Source organism: Entelurus aequoreus, linkage group LG27 (assembly GCF_033978785.1).
Source record: "Entelurus aequoreus isolate RoL-2023_Sb linkage group LG27, RoL_Eaeq_v1.1, whole genome shotgun sequence".
Classification (NCBI taxonomy): domain Eukaryota; kingdom Metazoa; phylum Chordata; class Actinopteri; order Syngnathiformes; family Syngnathidae; genus Entelurus; species Entelurus aequoreus.
The window spans coordinates 19,060,821-19,078,302 of NC_084757.1; the positions used below are offsets into that span (position 1 = coordinate 19,060,821).

Sequence of the window (17,482 nt, forward strand, 5' to 3'; positions counted from 1 at the left end):
CAGGTTATTTAAAGCGCCTCATTGGAAATGTAAGCACTTTAGTGATTCATTTTTAGCTTTTGAACCCATATTTATACAAAAATATAAATCAAATACATACAGATGTTTAATGGTGGAAGTGATGATTTCTTTTCTCAACCTGTATTGTACGGCCGTCTTTTCCAGTAGATAAAAGTATATCCTTCCTTTTTGTGCGTGTGCGTGTGTGTGTGTTTAGACAACCTGCCAGCTGTGGACACGCCTGTGCGGCAGCACACTTTTCTTTTTCAATCATGAGAAGGACACGACGGTAAATTACCAATGTTGGCATTTGACAATTCGGATGAAAATTTGTATGAATATGTTTCAGCTTGACATCGTATGTGTGTTTTGTTTGAACAGTACCTTGAAAAGATGGATCTCAGCGGACTGACTAAAATCACAGATGACACTTCGGTGGATTATAACCTGGACGCAGCAAGTCTGAAACTCCAAATCCAAGATATCACCATCAGACTTTCTGTAAGGGAATATTTGAACATTTGAATGTTGTATATGCTGTACAGTCATGGAAAAAATTATTGACATGTTCGCTTACATTTAATTTTCTACTGAATGTTGATATCCATAGTTTTAAAGTCATTCTGCAAATGGTGCCTCTGCAAAGAAAACACAAAAACATGCTTTTCAACAACTTTAGCAACATTTTACTGACATGTGCTTGTCAGTCCCTTACAGGTATATTTATATGTATATTAGGGCGGCATGGCTCTGTTGGTAGAGTGGCCGTGTCAGCAACTTGAGGGTTCCTGGTTCGATACTCGCTTCCGGCATCCTAGTCTCTGCCAACGTGTCCAAGGACAAGACACTTTATCCACCTGCTCTGCCACCCTACTGGTTTAAATGTAATGTAGGGATGTAGAGCAGAGGTGTCGGACTTGTTTTCATCGAGGGCCACTTCGCAGACATGGCTGCCCTCAGAGGGCCGATTGTAACAGTGAATGTAAGAATATAAAAGTATAATCGCCTCATTATATTCTTGCCTATGCATTTGGTTATTTGATTTTTCTACGTACAAAATTGATGGATAACTAGCTTTGAAATCGTAAGTCAAGATGACAAGCAGATATCTAAGCATTTATTGTTATTTTTACAAACTACCATACGGTATATAATAATTAGGGGTGCTAAAAAAATTTTTTTTAAATCACATTCAAATCCCGATTTTTTTTTAGTAATTTTCCAAAATCGAGTTGTTGTTTTTTTTGGACAAATCAATTTTTAAAAAAAAAAGAAAAAAGGAGGTTTTGTAACCTGTAAGCTGTTTTGTTAAGGTGTTGTTATTATCATACCAAATAATACACTGAAAAAAATCAGTTTGAATCGATAAGATCGGAATCGAATGGCGAAGTGCCCAAAGATTCACACCAATAACAATTGAGTATTTATTTGTATATCAAAGTTTAAAACATATTAAATTTCATGTATTACATACATTTTTTTGAAAATGGAAACAATGAAAACATTTCGCAAGAAAGATGAAGTATCCACATTATTCCCAGGCTTTCGCGGGCCACATTAAATGACGTTTTGGGCCAGATATAAAAGTATCATCGCCTCATTATATCATTGCCTAGCCATTTGGTTATTTCATTTTTCTACGTACAAAATTGATGGATAACTTGCTTTGAAATCGTAAGTCAAAATGACAAGCAGATATTTAAGCATTTTTCGTTTTTTTTACAAACTACCATACGGTATATAATAATTAGGAGTGCTAAAAAATGTTTTGTTTTTTTATCCCATTCGAATCCCGATTTTTTTAGTAATTTTCTAAAATCAATGTTGTTGTTTTTTTGACAAATTAATAAAAAATAAAAAAGGAGGTTTTGTAACCTGTAAGCTGTTTTGTTAAGGTGTTGTTGTTATCATACCAAATAATACATTGCAAAAATCAGTTTGAATCGATAATCGTGTTGAATCGAGTATCGATTATGAATCAAATCCTCACCCCAAGAATCGGAATCGAATGGCAAAGTGGCCAAAGATTCACACCAATAACAATTGAGTATTTATCTGTATATCAAAGTTTAAAACATATTAAATTTCCTGTATTACATACAGTTTTTGCTGTCAAAATGGAAACAATGAAAACATTTCGTAAGAAAGATGAAGTATCCACATTATTCCCAGGCTTTCGTGGGCCACATTAAATGACGTTTTGGGCCAGATATGAAAGTATAATAGCCTCATTATATTATTGCCTAGCCATTTAGTTATTTGATTTTTCTACGAACAACATTGATGGATAACGTGCTTTGAAATCGTAAGTCAAGATGACAAGCAGATATTTAAGCATTTTTTTGTTATTTTTACAAACTACCATACGGTATATAATAATTAGGGGTGCTAAATTACATTTGAATCCCGATTTTTTTAGTAATTTTCAAAAATCAAAATGGTTTTTTTTTTTTGACGAATTAATAAAAATTAAAAAAAACGAGGTTTTGTAACCTGTAAGCTGTTTTGTTAAGGTGTTTATATTATCATACCAAATAGTACATTGCAAAAATCAGTTTGAATCGATAATCGTGTTGAATCGAGTATCGATTATGAATCAAATCCTCACCTCAAGAATCGGAATCGAATGGCAAAGTGGCCAAAGATTCACACCAATAACAATTGAGTATTTGTTTGTATATCAAAGTTTAAAACATATGAAATTTCCTGTATTTTTTTCTGTCAAAATGGAAACAATGAAAACATTTTGTAAGAAAGATGAAGTATCCACATTATTCCCAGGCTATTAAATGACGTGTCGGGCCAGATCTGGCCCCCGGGCTTTGAGTTTGACACCTGGGATGTACAGAATGGGTTTCACTATGTAAAGCGCTCTGAGTCTCTAGAGTAAAGCGCTATATAAATATACTTCACTTCACATATTTGGTGGCAATTCCACAAAGCACCCTGCCAGTGTGTGAGAAATTTCAAGCCAATCAGACATATGGGGTTTGACAAAAGCGCCACAATGTGTTGTATCTGTCAGAAAAAAACAACACAGAAGGTGCGCATATTCTGGCAAGTTTTCACCCTTATTTTTGCAGGGCCAAAAGAGTAAAATGACAATGACATTATGCACACAAGTAATACAATAAAAAAAAGTTGTTTTTCTTCACAGGCTCCGAACGCCGAGACGCGTGAGCTTTGGAAAGGCTTCATTCAATCCGTGGCTGAGGTTTGTTTTCCTACTTCACTTCCCTGGTTTTAATGTCGAGTGAAAACTTCAAATCCAAAATCTCAGGAAAAATTAGCTTCAAAAATGTAATAAAACATCATGATCAGGCGTGACATTAGCGCAGCGATTTTTTTTTGTGTGTGTGTGTGATGTGATGCCGTCACAGCGGGGTACAAGTGATGGTGAAGAGAAAAAGTTATGATTTTGGGATTAGTTTATTTCAAACATGCATATAGTTGCAATGTGGTTCATCACATATTTCCAATTTCCAGGAGTAAGAAGAACATGTGCTAACGTAAGAACGCTTAACATAAACTACCCAACATTTGTTCATGCATGCAATACCTTCAAAGCAACAATAGATAGACAGTATTTCTTCCCGCTACCCCTCTGTTACATGTTAAAGTTAAAGTTCCAATGATTGTCACACACACACTAGGTGTGGTGAAATTTGTCCTCTGCATTTGACTCATCCCAATGTTCACCCCGTGGGAGGAGAGGGGAGCAGTGAGCAGCAGCGTGCAAAACGCTCTGGAATCATTTGGTGATTTAACCCCCAATTCCAACCCTTGATTCTGAGTGCCAAGCAGGGAGGTAATGGGTGCCGTTTTTTGTAGTCTTTGGTATGACTCGGCCGGGGTTTGAACTCACAACCTCCCAGTCTCAGGGCGGACACTCTAACCACAAGGCCACTGATCGGTCACAACTAGTTTTTTTTGGTTTTGTAATACTGTGGACGTCGCGTCCTTCGGAACAAAGAGGAAAAGAACCATCCGGATTGTCATAGCGCAAAGTTCAAAAGCCAGCCTCTGTGATGGTATGGGGGTGTATTAGTGCCCAAGACATGGGCAACTTACACATCTGTGAAGGCACCATTAATGCTGAAAGGTACATACAGATTTTGGAGCAACATATGTTGCCATCCAAGCAACATTATCATGGCCCCCGCTGCTTATTTCAGCAAGACAACGCCAAGCCACGTGTTACAACAGCATGGCTTCATAGTTAAAGAGTGCGGGTACTAGACTGGCCTGCCTGTAGTCCACACCTGTCTCTCATTGAAAATCCATCCATCCATCCATTCTCTACCGCTTATCCCTTTTGGGGTCTCAGCTACATTCGAGCGGTAGGCGGGGTAAACCCTGGACAAGTCGCCACCTCATCACAGGGCCAACACAGATAGACAGACAACATTCACACTCACATTCACACACTAGGGCCAATTTAGTGTTGCCAATCAACCTATCCCCAGGTGCATGTCTTTGGAGGTGGGAGGAAGCCGGAGTACCCGGAGGGAACCCACGCAGTCACGGGGTGAACATGCAAACTCCACACAGAAAGATCCCGAGCGCAGGATCGAACCCCGGACCTTCGTACTGTGAGGCAGATGCACTAACCCCTCTCCCACCGTGCTGCCTTCCCATTAAAAATGTGTGGCGTAATATGAAGCCTAAAATACGACAACGGAGACCCCGGACTGTTGAACAACTTAAAGGCCTACTGAAATGAAATGTTCTTATTTAAACGGGGATATCAGGTCCATTCTATGTGTCATACTTGATCATTTCGCGATATTGCCATATTTTTGCTGAAAGGATTTAGTAGAGAACATCGACGATAAGGTTCGCAACTTTTGGTCGCTGATAAAAAAGCCTTGCCTGTACCGGAAGTAGCGTGACGTCAAAAGGTGGTGGAGCGCCTCACATCTGCACATTGTTTTCAATCATGGACGCCAGCAGCGTGAGCGATTCGGACTGAGAGAGCGACGATTACCCCATTAATTTGAGCGAGGATGAAAGATTCGTGGATGAGGAAAGTGAGAGTGAAGGATTAGAGGGCAGTGGAAGCGATTCAGATAGGGAAGATGCTGTGAGAGGCGGGTGGGACCTGATATTCAGCTGGGAATGACTAAAACAGTAAACAAATACAAGACATATATATACTCTATTAGCCACAACACAACCAGGCTTATATTTAATATGCCACAAATTTATCCGCATAACAAACACCTCCCCCCTCCCGTCCATATAACCCGCCAATACAAATCAAACACCTGCACAACACACTCAATCCCACAGCCCAAAGTACCGTTCACCTCCGTAAAGTTCACACAGCACATATATTTCCCCAAAGTTACGTACGTGACATGCACATAGTGGCACGCACGTACGGGCAAGCGATCAAATGTTTGGAAGCCAAGCTGCGTACTCACGGTAGTGCTTCTGCTATCCAACTCAAAGTCCTCCTGGTTGTGTTGCTGTAGCCAGCCGCTAATACACCGATCCCACCTACAGCTTTCTTCTTTGCTGTCTTCATTGTTCATTAAACAAATTGCAAAAGATTCACCAACACAGATGTCCAGAATACTGTGGAATTTTGCGATGAAAACAGACGACTTAATAGCTGGCCACAATGGTGTCGCAATATGTCCGCACAATCTGTGACGTCACGCGCAAACGTCATCATACCGAGACGTTTTCAGCACAATATTTCGCGGGAAATTTAAAATTGCACTTTACTAATCTAACCCGGCCATATTGGTATGTGTTGCAATGATAAGATTTTATCATTGATGTATAAACTATCAGACTGCGTGCGTGGTCGGTAGTAGTGGGTTTCAGTAGGCCTTTAAGTTGTACATCAAGCAAGAATGGGAAATAATTCCACCTGAAAAACTTCAAAAATTGGTCTCCTCAGTTCCCAAACGTTTACTGAGTGTTGTTAAAAGGAAAGGCCATGTAACAGAGTGGTAAAAATGCCCCCGTGACAACTTTTTTGCACTGTGTTGCTGCCATTGAATTCTAAGTTAATGATTATTTGCAAAAAAAAAAAAATTCTCAGTTCGAACATTAAATATCTTGTCTTTGCAGTCTATTCAATTGAATATAAGTTGAAAATGATTTGCAAAGCATTGTATTCTGTTTTTATTTACGAATCTCTTCCACTCTGGCGTTGCCGGCAGTGAGAGGCGACGGGCTGGGGTGGCAATTCTTGTTGCCCCCCGGCTCAGAGCCTGCATGTTGGAGTTCAACCCGGTGGACGAGAGGGTAGCTTCCCTCCGCCTTCGGGTGGGGGAACGGGTCCTGACTGTGGTTTGCGCTTACGCGCCAAACCGCAGCTCAGAGTACCCACCCTTTTTGGATTCACTCGAGGGAGTACTTGAGAGTGCTCCCCCGGGTGATTCCCTCGTTCTACTGGGGGACTTCAACGCTCATGTTGGCAGTGACAGTGAAACCTGGAGAGGCGTGATTGGGAAGAATGGCTGCCCGGATCTGAACCCGAGCGGTGTTTTGTTATTGGACTTTTGTGCCCGTCACAGATTGTCCATAACGAACACCATGTTCAAACATAAGGGTGTCCATATGTGCACTTGGCACCAGGACACCCTAGGCCGCAGTTCCATGATCGACTTTGTAGTTGTGTCGTCGGATTTGCGGCCTCATGTTTTGGACACTCGGGTGAAGAGAGGGGCGGAGCTTTCTACCGATCACCACCTGGTGGTAAGTTGGCTGCGATGGTGGGGGAGGATGCCGGACAGACCTGGCAGGCCCAAACGCATTGTGAGGGTTTGCTGGGAACGTCTGGCAGAGTCTCCTGTCAGAGAGAGTTTCAATTCCCACCTCCGGAAGAACTTTGAACATGTCACGAGGGAGGTGCTGGACATTGAGTCCGAATGGACCATGTTCCGCACCTCTATTGTCGAGGCGGCTGATTGGAGCTGTGGCCGCAAGGTAGTTGGTGCCTGTCGTGGCGGTAATCCTAGAACCCGTTGGTGGACACCGGCGGTGAGGGATGCCGTCAAGCTGAAGAAGGAGTCCTATCGGGTTCTTTTGGCTCATAGGACTCCTGAGGCAGCGGACAGGTACCGACAGGCCAAGCGGTGTGCGGCTTCGGCGGTCGCGGAGGCAAAAACTCGGACATGGGAGGAGTTCGGGGAAGCCATGGAAAACGACTTCCGGACGGCTTCGAAGCGATTCTGGACCACCATCCGCCGCCTCAGGAAGGGGAAGCAGTGCAATGTCAACACCGTGTATGGTGGGGATGGTGTTCTGCTGACGTCGACTGCGGATGTTGTGGATCGGTGGAGGGAATACTTCGAAGAACTCCTCAATCCCACCAACACGTCTTCCTATGAGGAAGCAGTGCCTGGGGAATCTGTGGTGGGCTCTCCTATTTCTGGGGCTGAGGTTGCTGAGGTAGTTAAAAAGCTCCTCGGTGGCAAGGCCCCGGGGGCGGATGAGATCCGCCCGGAGTTCCTTAAGGCTCTGGATGCTGTGGGGCTGTCTTGGTTGACAAGACTCTGCAGCATCGCGTGGACATCGGGGGCGGTACCTCTGGATTGGCAGACCGGGGTGGTGGTTCCTCTCTTTAAGAAGGGGAACCGGAGGGTGTGTTCTAACTATCGTGGGATCACACTCCTCAGACTTCCCGGTAAGGTCTATTCGGGTGTGCTGGAGAGGAGGCGACGCCGGATAGTCGAACCTCGGATTCAGGAGGAACAGTGTGGTTTTCGTCCTGGTCGTGGAACTGTGGACCAGCTCTATCCTCTCGGCAGGGTCCTTGAGGGTGCATGGGAGTTTGCCCAACCAGTCTACATGTGTTTTGTGGACTTGGAGAAGGCATTCGACCGTGTCCCTCGGGAAGTCCTGTGGGGAGTGCTCAGAGAGTATGGGGTATCGGACTGTCTGATTGTGGCGGTCCGCTCCCTGTATGATCAGTGCCAGAGTTTGGTCCGCTTTGCCGGCAGTAAGTCGGACACGTTTCCAGTGAGGGTTGGACTCCGCCAAGGCTGCCCTTTGTCGCCGACAGAATTTCTAGGCGCAGTCAAGGCGTTGAGGGGATCTGGTTTGGTGGCTGCAGGATTAGGTCTCTGCTTTTTGCAGATGATGTGGTCCTGATGGCTTCATCTGGCCATGATCTTTAGCTCTCGCTGGATCGGTTCGCAGCTGAGTGTGAAGCGACTGGGATGAGAATCGGCACCTCCAAGTCCGAGTCCATGGTTCTCGCCCGGAAAAGGGTGGAGTGCCATCTCCGGGTTGCGGAGGAGACCCTGCCCCAAGTGGAGGAGTTCAAGTACCTCGGAATCTGGTTCACGAGTGAGGGAAGAGTGGATCGTGAGATCGACAGGCGGATCGGTGCGGCGTCTTCAGTAATGCGGACGCTGTATCGATCCGTTGTGGTGAAGAAGGAGCTGAGCCGGAAGGCAAAGCTCTCAATTTACCGGTCGATCTACGTTCCCATCCTCACCTATGGTCATGAGCTTTGGGTTATGACCGAAAGGACAAGATCACGGGTACAAGCGGCAGAAATGAGTTTCCTCCGCCGGGTGGCGGGGCTCTCCCTTAGAGATAGGGTGAGAAGCTCTGCCATCCGGGGGGAGCTCAAAGTAAAGCCGCTGCTCCTCCACATCGAGAGGAGCCAGATGAGGTGGTTCGGGCATCTGGTCAGGATGCCACCCGAACGCCTTCCTAGGGAGGTGTTTAGGGCACGTCCGACCGGTAGGAGGCCACGGGGAAGACCCAGGACACGTTGGGAAGACTATGTCTCCCGGCTGGCCTGGGAACGCCTCGGGATCCCCCGGGAGGAGCTGGACGAAGTAGCTGGGGAGAGGGAAGTCTGGGCTTCCCTGCTTAAGCTGCTACCCCCGCGACCCGACCTCGGATAAGCGGAAGAAGATGGATGGATGGATGGATGGATTTACGAATTACACAATATGGTACAACCTCACTGGTTTTGGGTTTTGTAAAAAAAGTAGTGAATTATTACCTTATCCCTCCCATAACAAAGTTGTTTGTGTGCTTGTAGCTGTCAGTGTCTTCCTCCCTCGTACTGCTGCCGAAACAAATAGTTTTGCTGGAAGAGGTTGTGAAAAAGGAGAAAGAACGACAACAAAATGCCCAGCAACGTTCTCCAAGCCTGAATGCTGACCCCAATGTGGACATGCCAGAGTGAGTCATAAACATCCTTCGTCCAAGTTAGGTTTAAAAGGGGAACTGCCTATTGTTCACAAACATTACAAAAAATATGACGACAGACGGATTTTTTCTAACTCGTAAATAAATGTAAATAAAAGTCAGCTTAGAACGGAGCCAACAATACCCCATTTATATTTTGTAATTTGAATATTAAACACCCATAAATGCTGATAACGACACCAAAAGACGCTTGGTTCCACCCACCTTTTCTTCGCGAGGATCATGAGTCATTCTTCATCTAAACGGGAATACATGAACATCCTAGCAGTCGGCATCACAATGACAGCAGACATTGTACATTAAGTGATGTTTTATTATGTTGGCTCTCATGAAGTCTACAGTGAGTAATAATCAGTGATATTATTGACAAAAAAAGGGAACGCCGCAATGCAATTTTAAAATTAATGCCTAAAATAAGCAAAATATGTAAATATTAAATGTTTAATTTTGTCATTACTACATTACATATATACTTACAGCATGTATATAAAACCTTAATAGAGGTGTTAAAATATTTTTCAGAGCTTTATAGGCAGAAAAGTGTTTCTATAGGTTCCATTGTAAGCAGACTTTTAATCGCATATATTTAATATTTAGAATGCATTAAAAAATACATCCGTCATCATGTCTTTCATAATGATTGAGAACAATAGGCCAAATTCCCCCTAAAATTTGCATTTCTCACTTAAAGGAACAATAGCATCCAGATTATCTTAATTTCACTTACAAAGACTATGTTACACTGCAGGCCAAAGCGGACCAAATCAGATTTTTTCTAAATCAAATTTTTTAAAGTATTTCTGATTCTGATTTCCAGCAGATTACAAGTAAATAGTGATCTTTATCAGACTCCAGTATAAGCGCGCACAGAACCGACTGTGGCCCCATTCTGTAAGTAAGTCACTACTACGACTGTGCTATCACTCCGTCTCCACACCACCACTGGGCCCATCAACCTGATCAGTGTATATGCACCAACACTCAGCGCCACCAGGGATACCAACGAAGAGTTCTACAGCCAGCTAGACTCTCTTATCGACTGGATCCCAAAAGAAGAGCACCTGATACTGCTGGGTGACTTCAACGCCAGAGTGGGCGCTGACCACGACTCTTGGCCATCCTGTCTTGGAAAGTTTGGTATTGGAAAGATGAATGAGAATGGGCAACGACTCCTGGAGTTGTGCTCATACCATGACCTCAGCATCACCAACTCCCTCTTCCAGACAAAGCCTCAGCACAAAGTGTCTTGGAGACACCCTCGCTCCAAACACTGGCACCAGCTAGACCTGATCATCACCAGGCGGTCTGCATTGAAGTGCGTCCTCCTTACCCACACCTTTCACAGCGCTGACTGCGATACTGATCACTCGCTGGTGTACTCCAAGATGAGACCTCTGCCTAAGAAGATCCATCGCTCTAGGCCCCAGGGCAAACCCCGCATAGATGTCAGCAAGAGCGTACATCCTGACAAGGTAGCGGAATTCACCCAATCTCTCTCCAAGGTGCTTGACTCAGATCCTCCTGCTGGCTCAGCCACAGAGAGATGGGACCACATTAGAGAGTCAGTACACAGCACTGCCATGATGATTTTTGGAAAGAAGCAGACAAAGAACCACGACTGTTTTGAGGCCAACTCCTCCATACTCACTCCAGCCGTAGAAGAACGCCGCAGAGCTCACCTGGAATACAACCGATCCCCCAGCCAGAGGACTCTGCAGGGGTACAGATCGGCCAAGAGCAAAGTACAGTGACTAGCAAGGTAATGTGCTAATGAATACTGGAAGGCATCAAGAAAACCATAGGCCCCACCATGAAGGTTACAGCGCCACTGAAGTCTGCCGCGGGCGAGACCATCCAGGACAAGGGCAAGCAGATAGAGAGATGGGTGGAACACCATTCCGAACTGTATTCCAGACAGAACCAAGTCACATACGATGCCCTTGCAGTCATTGAAAGCCTCCGTCTCATGGCTGAACTGGGCGGGAAACCCACTGTGGCTGAACTGGAGAAGGCCATTGAGAGCCTGTCCTCAGGGAAAGCGCCTGGGAAGGATGGCATACCACCAGAAGTCATCAAGTGCGGTGACAGCACACTCAGGGAACATCTTTACGACCTCCTCTGTCAGTGCTGGGAGGAAGGAGCAGTACCTCAGGACATGGGAGACGCCAACATCGTTACCCAGTACAAGAACAAGGGAAGCGACTGTAACAACTTCAGAGGAACTTCAGAGGAATATCTCTCCTAAGCATCGTAGGCAAAGTCTTTGCACGCGTCCTCCTGAACAAACTGCAGAAGCTTGCTGATAGATTATACCCAGAGTCACAGTGCGGGTTCTGCTCGGAAAGATCAACCATTGACATGGTCTTCACCGTCAGGCAACTGCAAGAGAAGTGCAGAGAGCAGCACAAGCCTCTCTTTCTGGCCTTCATAGACCTGACTAAAGCCTTCGACCTTGTCAGCAGGGATGGGCTCTTCACAGTCCTAGCTAAGATTGGCTGCCTACCGAGACTCCTGAGCATGATCAAGTCGTTCCATGACGGCATGAAAGGCACAGTTCAATAATCCTCCTTTTTCATTGTCCCATTTACTCTCTGTAAAGCACCAGTTCCATTGGCAGCAAAACAGGCCCAGAGCATATTACGACCACCACCATGCTTGACGGTAGGCGTTCCTGGGATTAAAGGCCTCACCTTTTCTCCTCCAAACATATTGCTGGGTATTGTGGCCAAACAGCAACATTTTTGTTTCATTTGACATCACATGGACAAAGATAAGACCTTCTGGAGGAAAGTTCTGTGGTCAGATGAAACAAAAATTTAGCTGTTTGGCCACAATACCCAGCAATATGTTTCGGGGAGAAAAGGTGAGGCCTTTAATCCCAGGAACACCATGCCTACCGTCAAGCATGGTGGTGGTAGTAACCAAACTTCATGAATGTTTTTGGGGACAAACAAGTATGTGCTCCAATCACTCTATCACAAACAAATAAGAGTTGTAGAAATTATTGGAAACTCAAGACAGCCATGACATTATGTTCTTTACAAGTGTATGTAAACTTTTGACTACGACTGTGCCATGTATGCTAATATGCTGTTTTGGTGGCTCATACTCAAAACCTGCCTTTAGAAAGCCAGCCTAAAATTACTACTGCGTCTACTTTGGGGGGCATTTCATCTGTAGACATCATTTTTAGGTACAGAACTATGAAACAAGTGCCAAAGTTGGCAGTATTAGAGAAGTTACTTAACAATCAGTTGCTCTTATACTAGATGTTTCTTACGACACTGTTAGCCTTCCCATTGTTTTGGCTTCTTTCACATTGTAATTGTTTTACAGGCAAAGCTAATACCCTGCAAGTGTGTTCCATAAAAAAAAGCCATGTACTAACTAAAGTGTTGTAATGGTCCACAGCTGCTTCCACCCAGTGTCTCGCACGGAGGCGGAGTTTCTTTTGACGAGACAGGCCAGCAGAGGAAACCTGCTGCTCAGGCCCAGCAGACACGGCAACGCCTTCGCTATTAGCACCAGAGAACAACTTAATGGGTAAGTAAATATTATCATGTTGTGAACACAAACAATCTGCAGTCAAAGTGTAAGGTAAAAACAAAAAAGTATACCGAACAAAACATACATTTTGAACTGACCCCCATTTATTATACAGAGGAACCACGATTGACAAACTTAATTGGTTTTTGAAAACGGTTTGTAAACCTAAAAGCTTTGTATGGTATAGTTCCCCATAAGAATCAATGTAAACATGAATACTTGGTTCTAACCTCTACAAAGTCCCTATTATGATAAAAAAAAACTTCAAACTTTGAAGACACTAAATATATATATATATATATATATGTATATATATATATATATATATATATATATATATATATATATATATATATATATATATATATATATATATATATATATATATATACACAGTATATATTAGGGTTGTACGGTATACCGGTGTTAGTATAGTAGCACAATACTAATGAATCATATTCTGTTAGGGTTTGGTGAGGTGGATCCCAAGGATGCAGAGACGAACTTGTGTTTACAATTGTTCTTCCTTTTATTAGGCGGAAGCACAAGGTAGCAAAACAAAGGCGATGGTGGAAAACACAAAACACACCATGTAAAAAAAAAACTACTGAGAGGGAAAAAACACACAAAACTAAAAGCGCTAGACAAGGCTAGGAAAACTATACTTCATGAAAGAAGTAAATAGACTGGATACAAAATAAAACGCTAGACAAGGCTAGGAATAATACGGGCCAACCTGAGATGAAAAGCACACGATGAACTAGTGAGTTCTTTTGGCACGACCAACAGGTTGCAAGCAATGGCAAAGTTCCGGCGCTCACCGGTTGTCAGCAGCCTGGTTAAATAGGCTGTTTTTAATTACAGTCAGGTGTGTGCTGCTGCCTTGCGTCAGCTGCACTCCATACTGTGAACGAGAGAGAGAGTGAACATGGAGTGCAGACAACAGAAATAGGCAAGGACATTTACAGATTACCACAGTACCCCCCCCTCAACGGACGCCTCCTGGCGACCTACCTGGCTTGTCTGGGAATCGAACGTAAAAGTCCTTGATCAAGTCCTTGTCAATTATAAGCGATCTAGAGATCCATGACCGTTCCTCTGGGCCGTACCCCTCCCAGTCCACCAGGTATTGGAAACCCCTTCCCCTTCTTCTCACATCCAAGATGGTGTTTACAGTAAATGCTGGGTGACCATCCACCAGCCTGGGTGGAGGAGGCGGTACCTCCGGAGGACTGAGCGGGCTGGATGAGACAGGCTTGATGCGGGACACGTGAAAAACAGGATGGCACTTGAGAGATCTAGGGAGATGGAGCTTGACTGCAACACGATTGATGATCTTGGCAATGGGGAATGGTCCAATGAACCTGGGAGCCAGTTTCCTAGATTCGGTGGCCAATGGTAGGTCCCGAGACGATAACCAGACCTTCTGTCCCAACAGGTAGTGTGGGGCTGGTGTGCGATGGCGGTTGGCTAAGAGTTGATTCCTGGCCGATGTTCTTCTTAACGCCGCCCTGGTGTTGCGCCAAGCCTGGTGAGCCCGATGTAGGTGTGCAGTAACAGATGGGACGTCGGCACTGGGTTGGGTAGAAGGAAAAACTGGTGGTTGGAACCCATAGGCGACGTGAAATGGAGACAGGCCGGTGGCGGAGCTAATGAGGGAATTGTGAGCGTATTCGATCCATGGGAGATTCTCAGACCAGGTCGAAGGTTGCTGATGACAAGTGCACCGGATGGCTGCCTCCAGGTCTTGGTTGGTCCGCTCGGTCTGTCCATTGCTCTGAGGGTGGTAGCCGGAGGACAGGCTAGGGGAGGCCCCCAGAGATTTGCAGAATGCCCTCCAGACGGCCGAGGAAAACTGTGGTCCTCTGTCGGATACCACATCAGTGGGGATGCCGTGCAGCCGGAAAACGTGGAGCACTAATAATTGGGCAGTTTCAAGAGCTGACGGCAGCTTGGGGAGGGCCACGAAGTGGGCCATCTTCGAGAACCGGTCCACAATGGTCAAGACAGTGTCATTACCCTCGGAGGGGGGTAGTCCTGTGACAAAGTCCACAGCTATGTGTGACCACGGGCGGGAGGGGATGGGTAATGGGTGTAACAGTCCTGCTGGAGCCTGGTGGGATGCCTTGTTCCGGGCGCAGATCCGACATGCTGCCACAAACGCCTTCGTATCTGCCAGAATGGATGGCCACCAAAAACGCTGGGAGAGGACAAAACTGGTGCGACGAATACCTGGATGGCAAGCGATCTTCGACCCATGTGCCCAATCCAGAACGCTGGAGCGGAGCCGAGGAGCCACAAACAACCGGCCTGGTGGGCAGCCCCGAGGAGATGTGTCCGACTTCAGGGCCTCCAAGACTTGCCGCTCGATGTCCCACTGGAGTCCCCCAATGACGTGGGTATGGGGAACAATTGGTTCATGTGAAGAATTCTCAAAGGATGAAGAGTAGACACGGGACAGGGCATCGGGCTTCCCATTCTGAGAACCAGGTCGGAAAGTGATGATAAAGTTAAAACGGGTCAGAAATAGTTGCCACCTGGCCTGGCGGGGGTTCAGTCTCTGTGCGGTCCTTAAGTAGGACAGGTTCTTGTGGTCTGTGTAGATGATGAATGGTTGCTCCGCCCCTTCCAGCCAATGTCTCCACTCCTGAAGGGCCAAAATGACCGCCAGAAGCTCCCTGTTGCCAATGTCATAATTTCTCTCAGCAGGGGATAGGCGACGAGAGAAGAAGGCACAGGGGTGCAACTTCTGGTCGGTGGTAGATTTCTGGGAGAGTACGGCCCCTACACCTGAATCAGAAGCGTCCACCTCAACAAAAAATTGGAGAGAACGGTCAGGGTAACACAGAACAGGGGCAGAAGTAAACAACCCTTTCAGCCTCAAGAACGCGGAATTGGCTTCGGGTCCCCATTCAAACGGAACCTTAGTAGAGGTTAGCCTCGTAAGTGGCTCAGCGACGCGACTAAAATTACGAATAAATCGCCTATAAAAATTAGAGAAGCCCAAGAATCTCTGAAGGTGCTTCTTGGAAACCGGAGTGGGGCAATCAACTACTGCTTCTACCTTAGCGGGATCCGGTCTGAGTCTACCCTCCTCAATGATAAAACCTAAGAATGGAATGGAGGATGAGTGAAACTCGCATTTTTCCGCCTTGACGAACAGTTTGTTCTCGAGCAATCGTTGAAGGACTAACCGAACCTGCTGCACATGTTCGTCAAATGTAGATGAATAAATTAATATATCGTCCAAGTAAACAAAGAGAAAACGACCTGTCATGTCCCGAAAAATGTCATTAATGAAACCCTGAAAAACGCCAGGTGCATTAGTAAGTCCAAAAGGCATGACAAGATACTCAAAATGTCCGAGAGGAGTGTTGAATGCGGTCTTCCATTCATCCCCCTCTCGGATGCGAACAAGATGGTAAGCGTTACGTAGATCGAGTTTAGTAAAAAACCTCGCTGATTGTAATGGAGTAAAAGCTGAATCAAGGAGTGGTAGAGGATACTTATTCTTGATAGTAATCTGATTAAGAGTGCGGTAGTCTATACAAGGCCGTAGGGACTTGTCCTTCTTTTCGACAAAAAAAAATCCAGCGGCTACAGGTGCGGTCGAAGGGCGAATGAGGCCGGCAGCTATAGATGTGTTTATGTATTCTTCTAGTGCTTTGAGTTCGGTGTTAGACACCTTGTACATACGGGTCGATGGTAACGCCGCCCCGGCTAGCAAATCAATGCCACAATCGTAGGGTCGGTGGGGGGGAAGTGAGAGTGCTCTATCCTTGCTAAACACCGCCCTTAAGTCATGGTAGTGCTTGGGCACGTTTGTCAAGTCTATGTTCTCTATAACAGCGGTGGGTGGCGGTGTACGAGATCCTGCTGCGGAACGAAGACAATGTGTGTGGCAGGTTACACTCCAATTAATAATGGCCGAACGAGGCCAGTCTATGTGCGGGTTATGCTTATGTAACCAGGTTAACCCTAGAATGACGGGCGCGGACCGTGATGGCACAACAAGAAAAATTATTTTCTCACAATGATTTCCAGACAAGCGCAGGTTGAGTGGGAGTGTCTGGTGGGTTATGCTGGCTAATAGGCGCCCATCAAGAGAATACACCCTCTTGGGCACAAATAGTTTGACAACAGGAATCTTATGGAGTCTCATGAATTCAAAATCCAAAAAGTTATCATCTGCTCCTGAGTCAATGAGAGCGCAAATGTCTATTTGTTGGTTAGACCAAGAAAGAGTACCTCTTAGCTGCATTCTGCCTGCGGCCAACGAAGGAGAACGACGACCTCTGGTGGACGTGTCCTCTGGCGAGTGAGGGCGCACTCGTGGCCGTGCGGCGGGGCGCGGCAGTTCTTTGCAGCGGGAGATGAGATGATCAGCGGCCCCACAGTATAGGCAGAGTTGGAGGTGAACGCGACGTTCCCTCTCGGCGGCGGTGAGTCGGTGGCCTCCCAGTTGCATCGGCTCATCTATCTGCCATGAAGGGGGGTTGTCTTCGAGTTGCTCCGTCTTGCAGATGGCAGGTCTAGCAGGCGCTGATTGGCTGCAAGGTGGGGCTTGTCTTCCTAGTCGATCCCTCCTCTCCTCCAATAGGCGGAAGTCGATTTGCACCGCCAGCTCGATGAGATCATCCAGATTCGTCGGGAGTGACAGCGGGATCATCATGTGACGAATCTCGTCCGCGAGACCCAGGAAGAAAGCGTCCAATAGTGCTGAGGGACCCCAGTCACAATCGGCCGC

The 17,482-nt window shown here is 45.8% G+C and overlaps 1 protein-coding gene and 1 long non-coding RNA gene across 3 annotated transcripts in view; one reads left to right on the top strand and one right to left on the bottom strand.

The window, feature by feature from the left end:
* Positions 1 to 386: 386 nt before the first annotated feature.
* Positions 387 to 17,482, top strand: part of LOC133644508 (signal-transducing adaptor protein 2-like) — a 41,691-nt gene continuing 24,595 nt past the window's right edge. For both annotated transcript variants that reach the window (XM_062039036.1, XM_062039037.1), the window contains exons 1-4: positions 387 to 501; positions 3,158 to 3,214; positions 9,020 to 9,162; positions 12,601 to 12,732. In XM_062039036.1, the coding sequence (XP_061895020.1) occupies positions 394 to 501; positions 3,158 to 3,214; positions 9,020 to 9,162; positions 12,601 to 12,732 (440 nt within the window). In that variant the 5' untranslated portion in view covers positions 387 to 393. The remainder of the gene's footprint in view (positions 502 to 3,157; positions 3,215 to 9,019; positions 9,163 to 12,600; positions 12,733 to 17,482) is intronic.
* LOC133644510 (uncharacterized) overlaps positions 606 to 17,482 on the bottom strand; it is a 62,977-nt gene continuing 46,100 nt past the window's right edge. The window contains exon 4 of the long non-coding RNA XR_009824775.1: positions 606 to 638. This is a non-coding gene — a long non-coding RNA (uncharacterized LOC133644510). The remainder of the gene's footprint in view (positions 639 to 17,482) is intronic.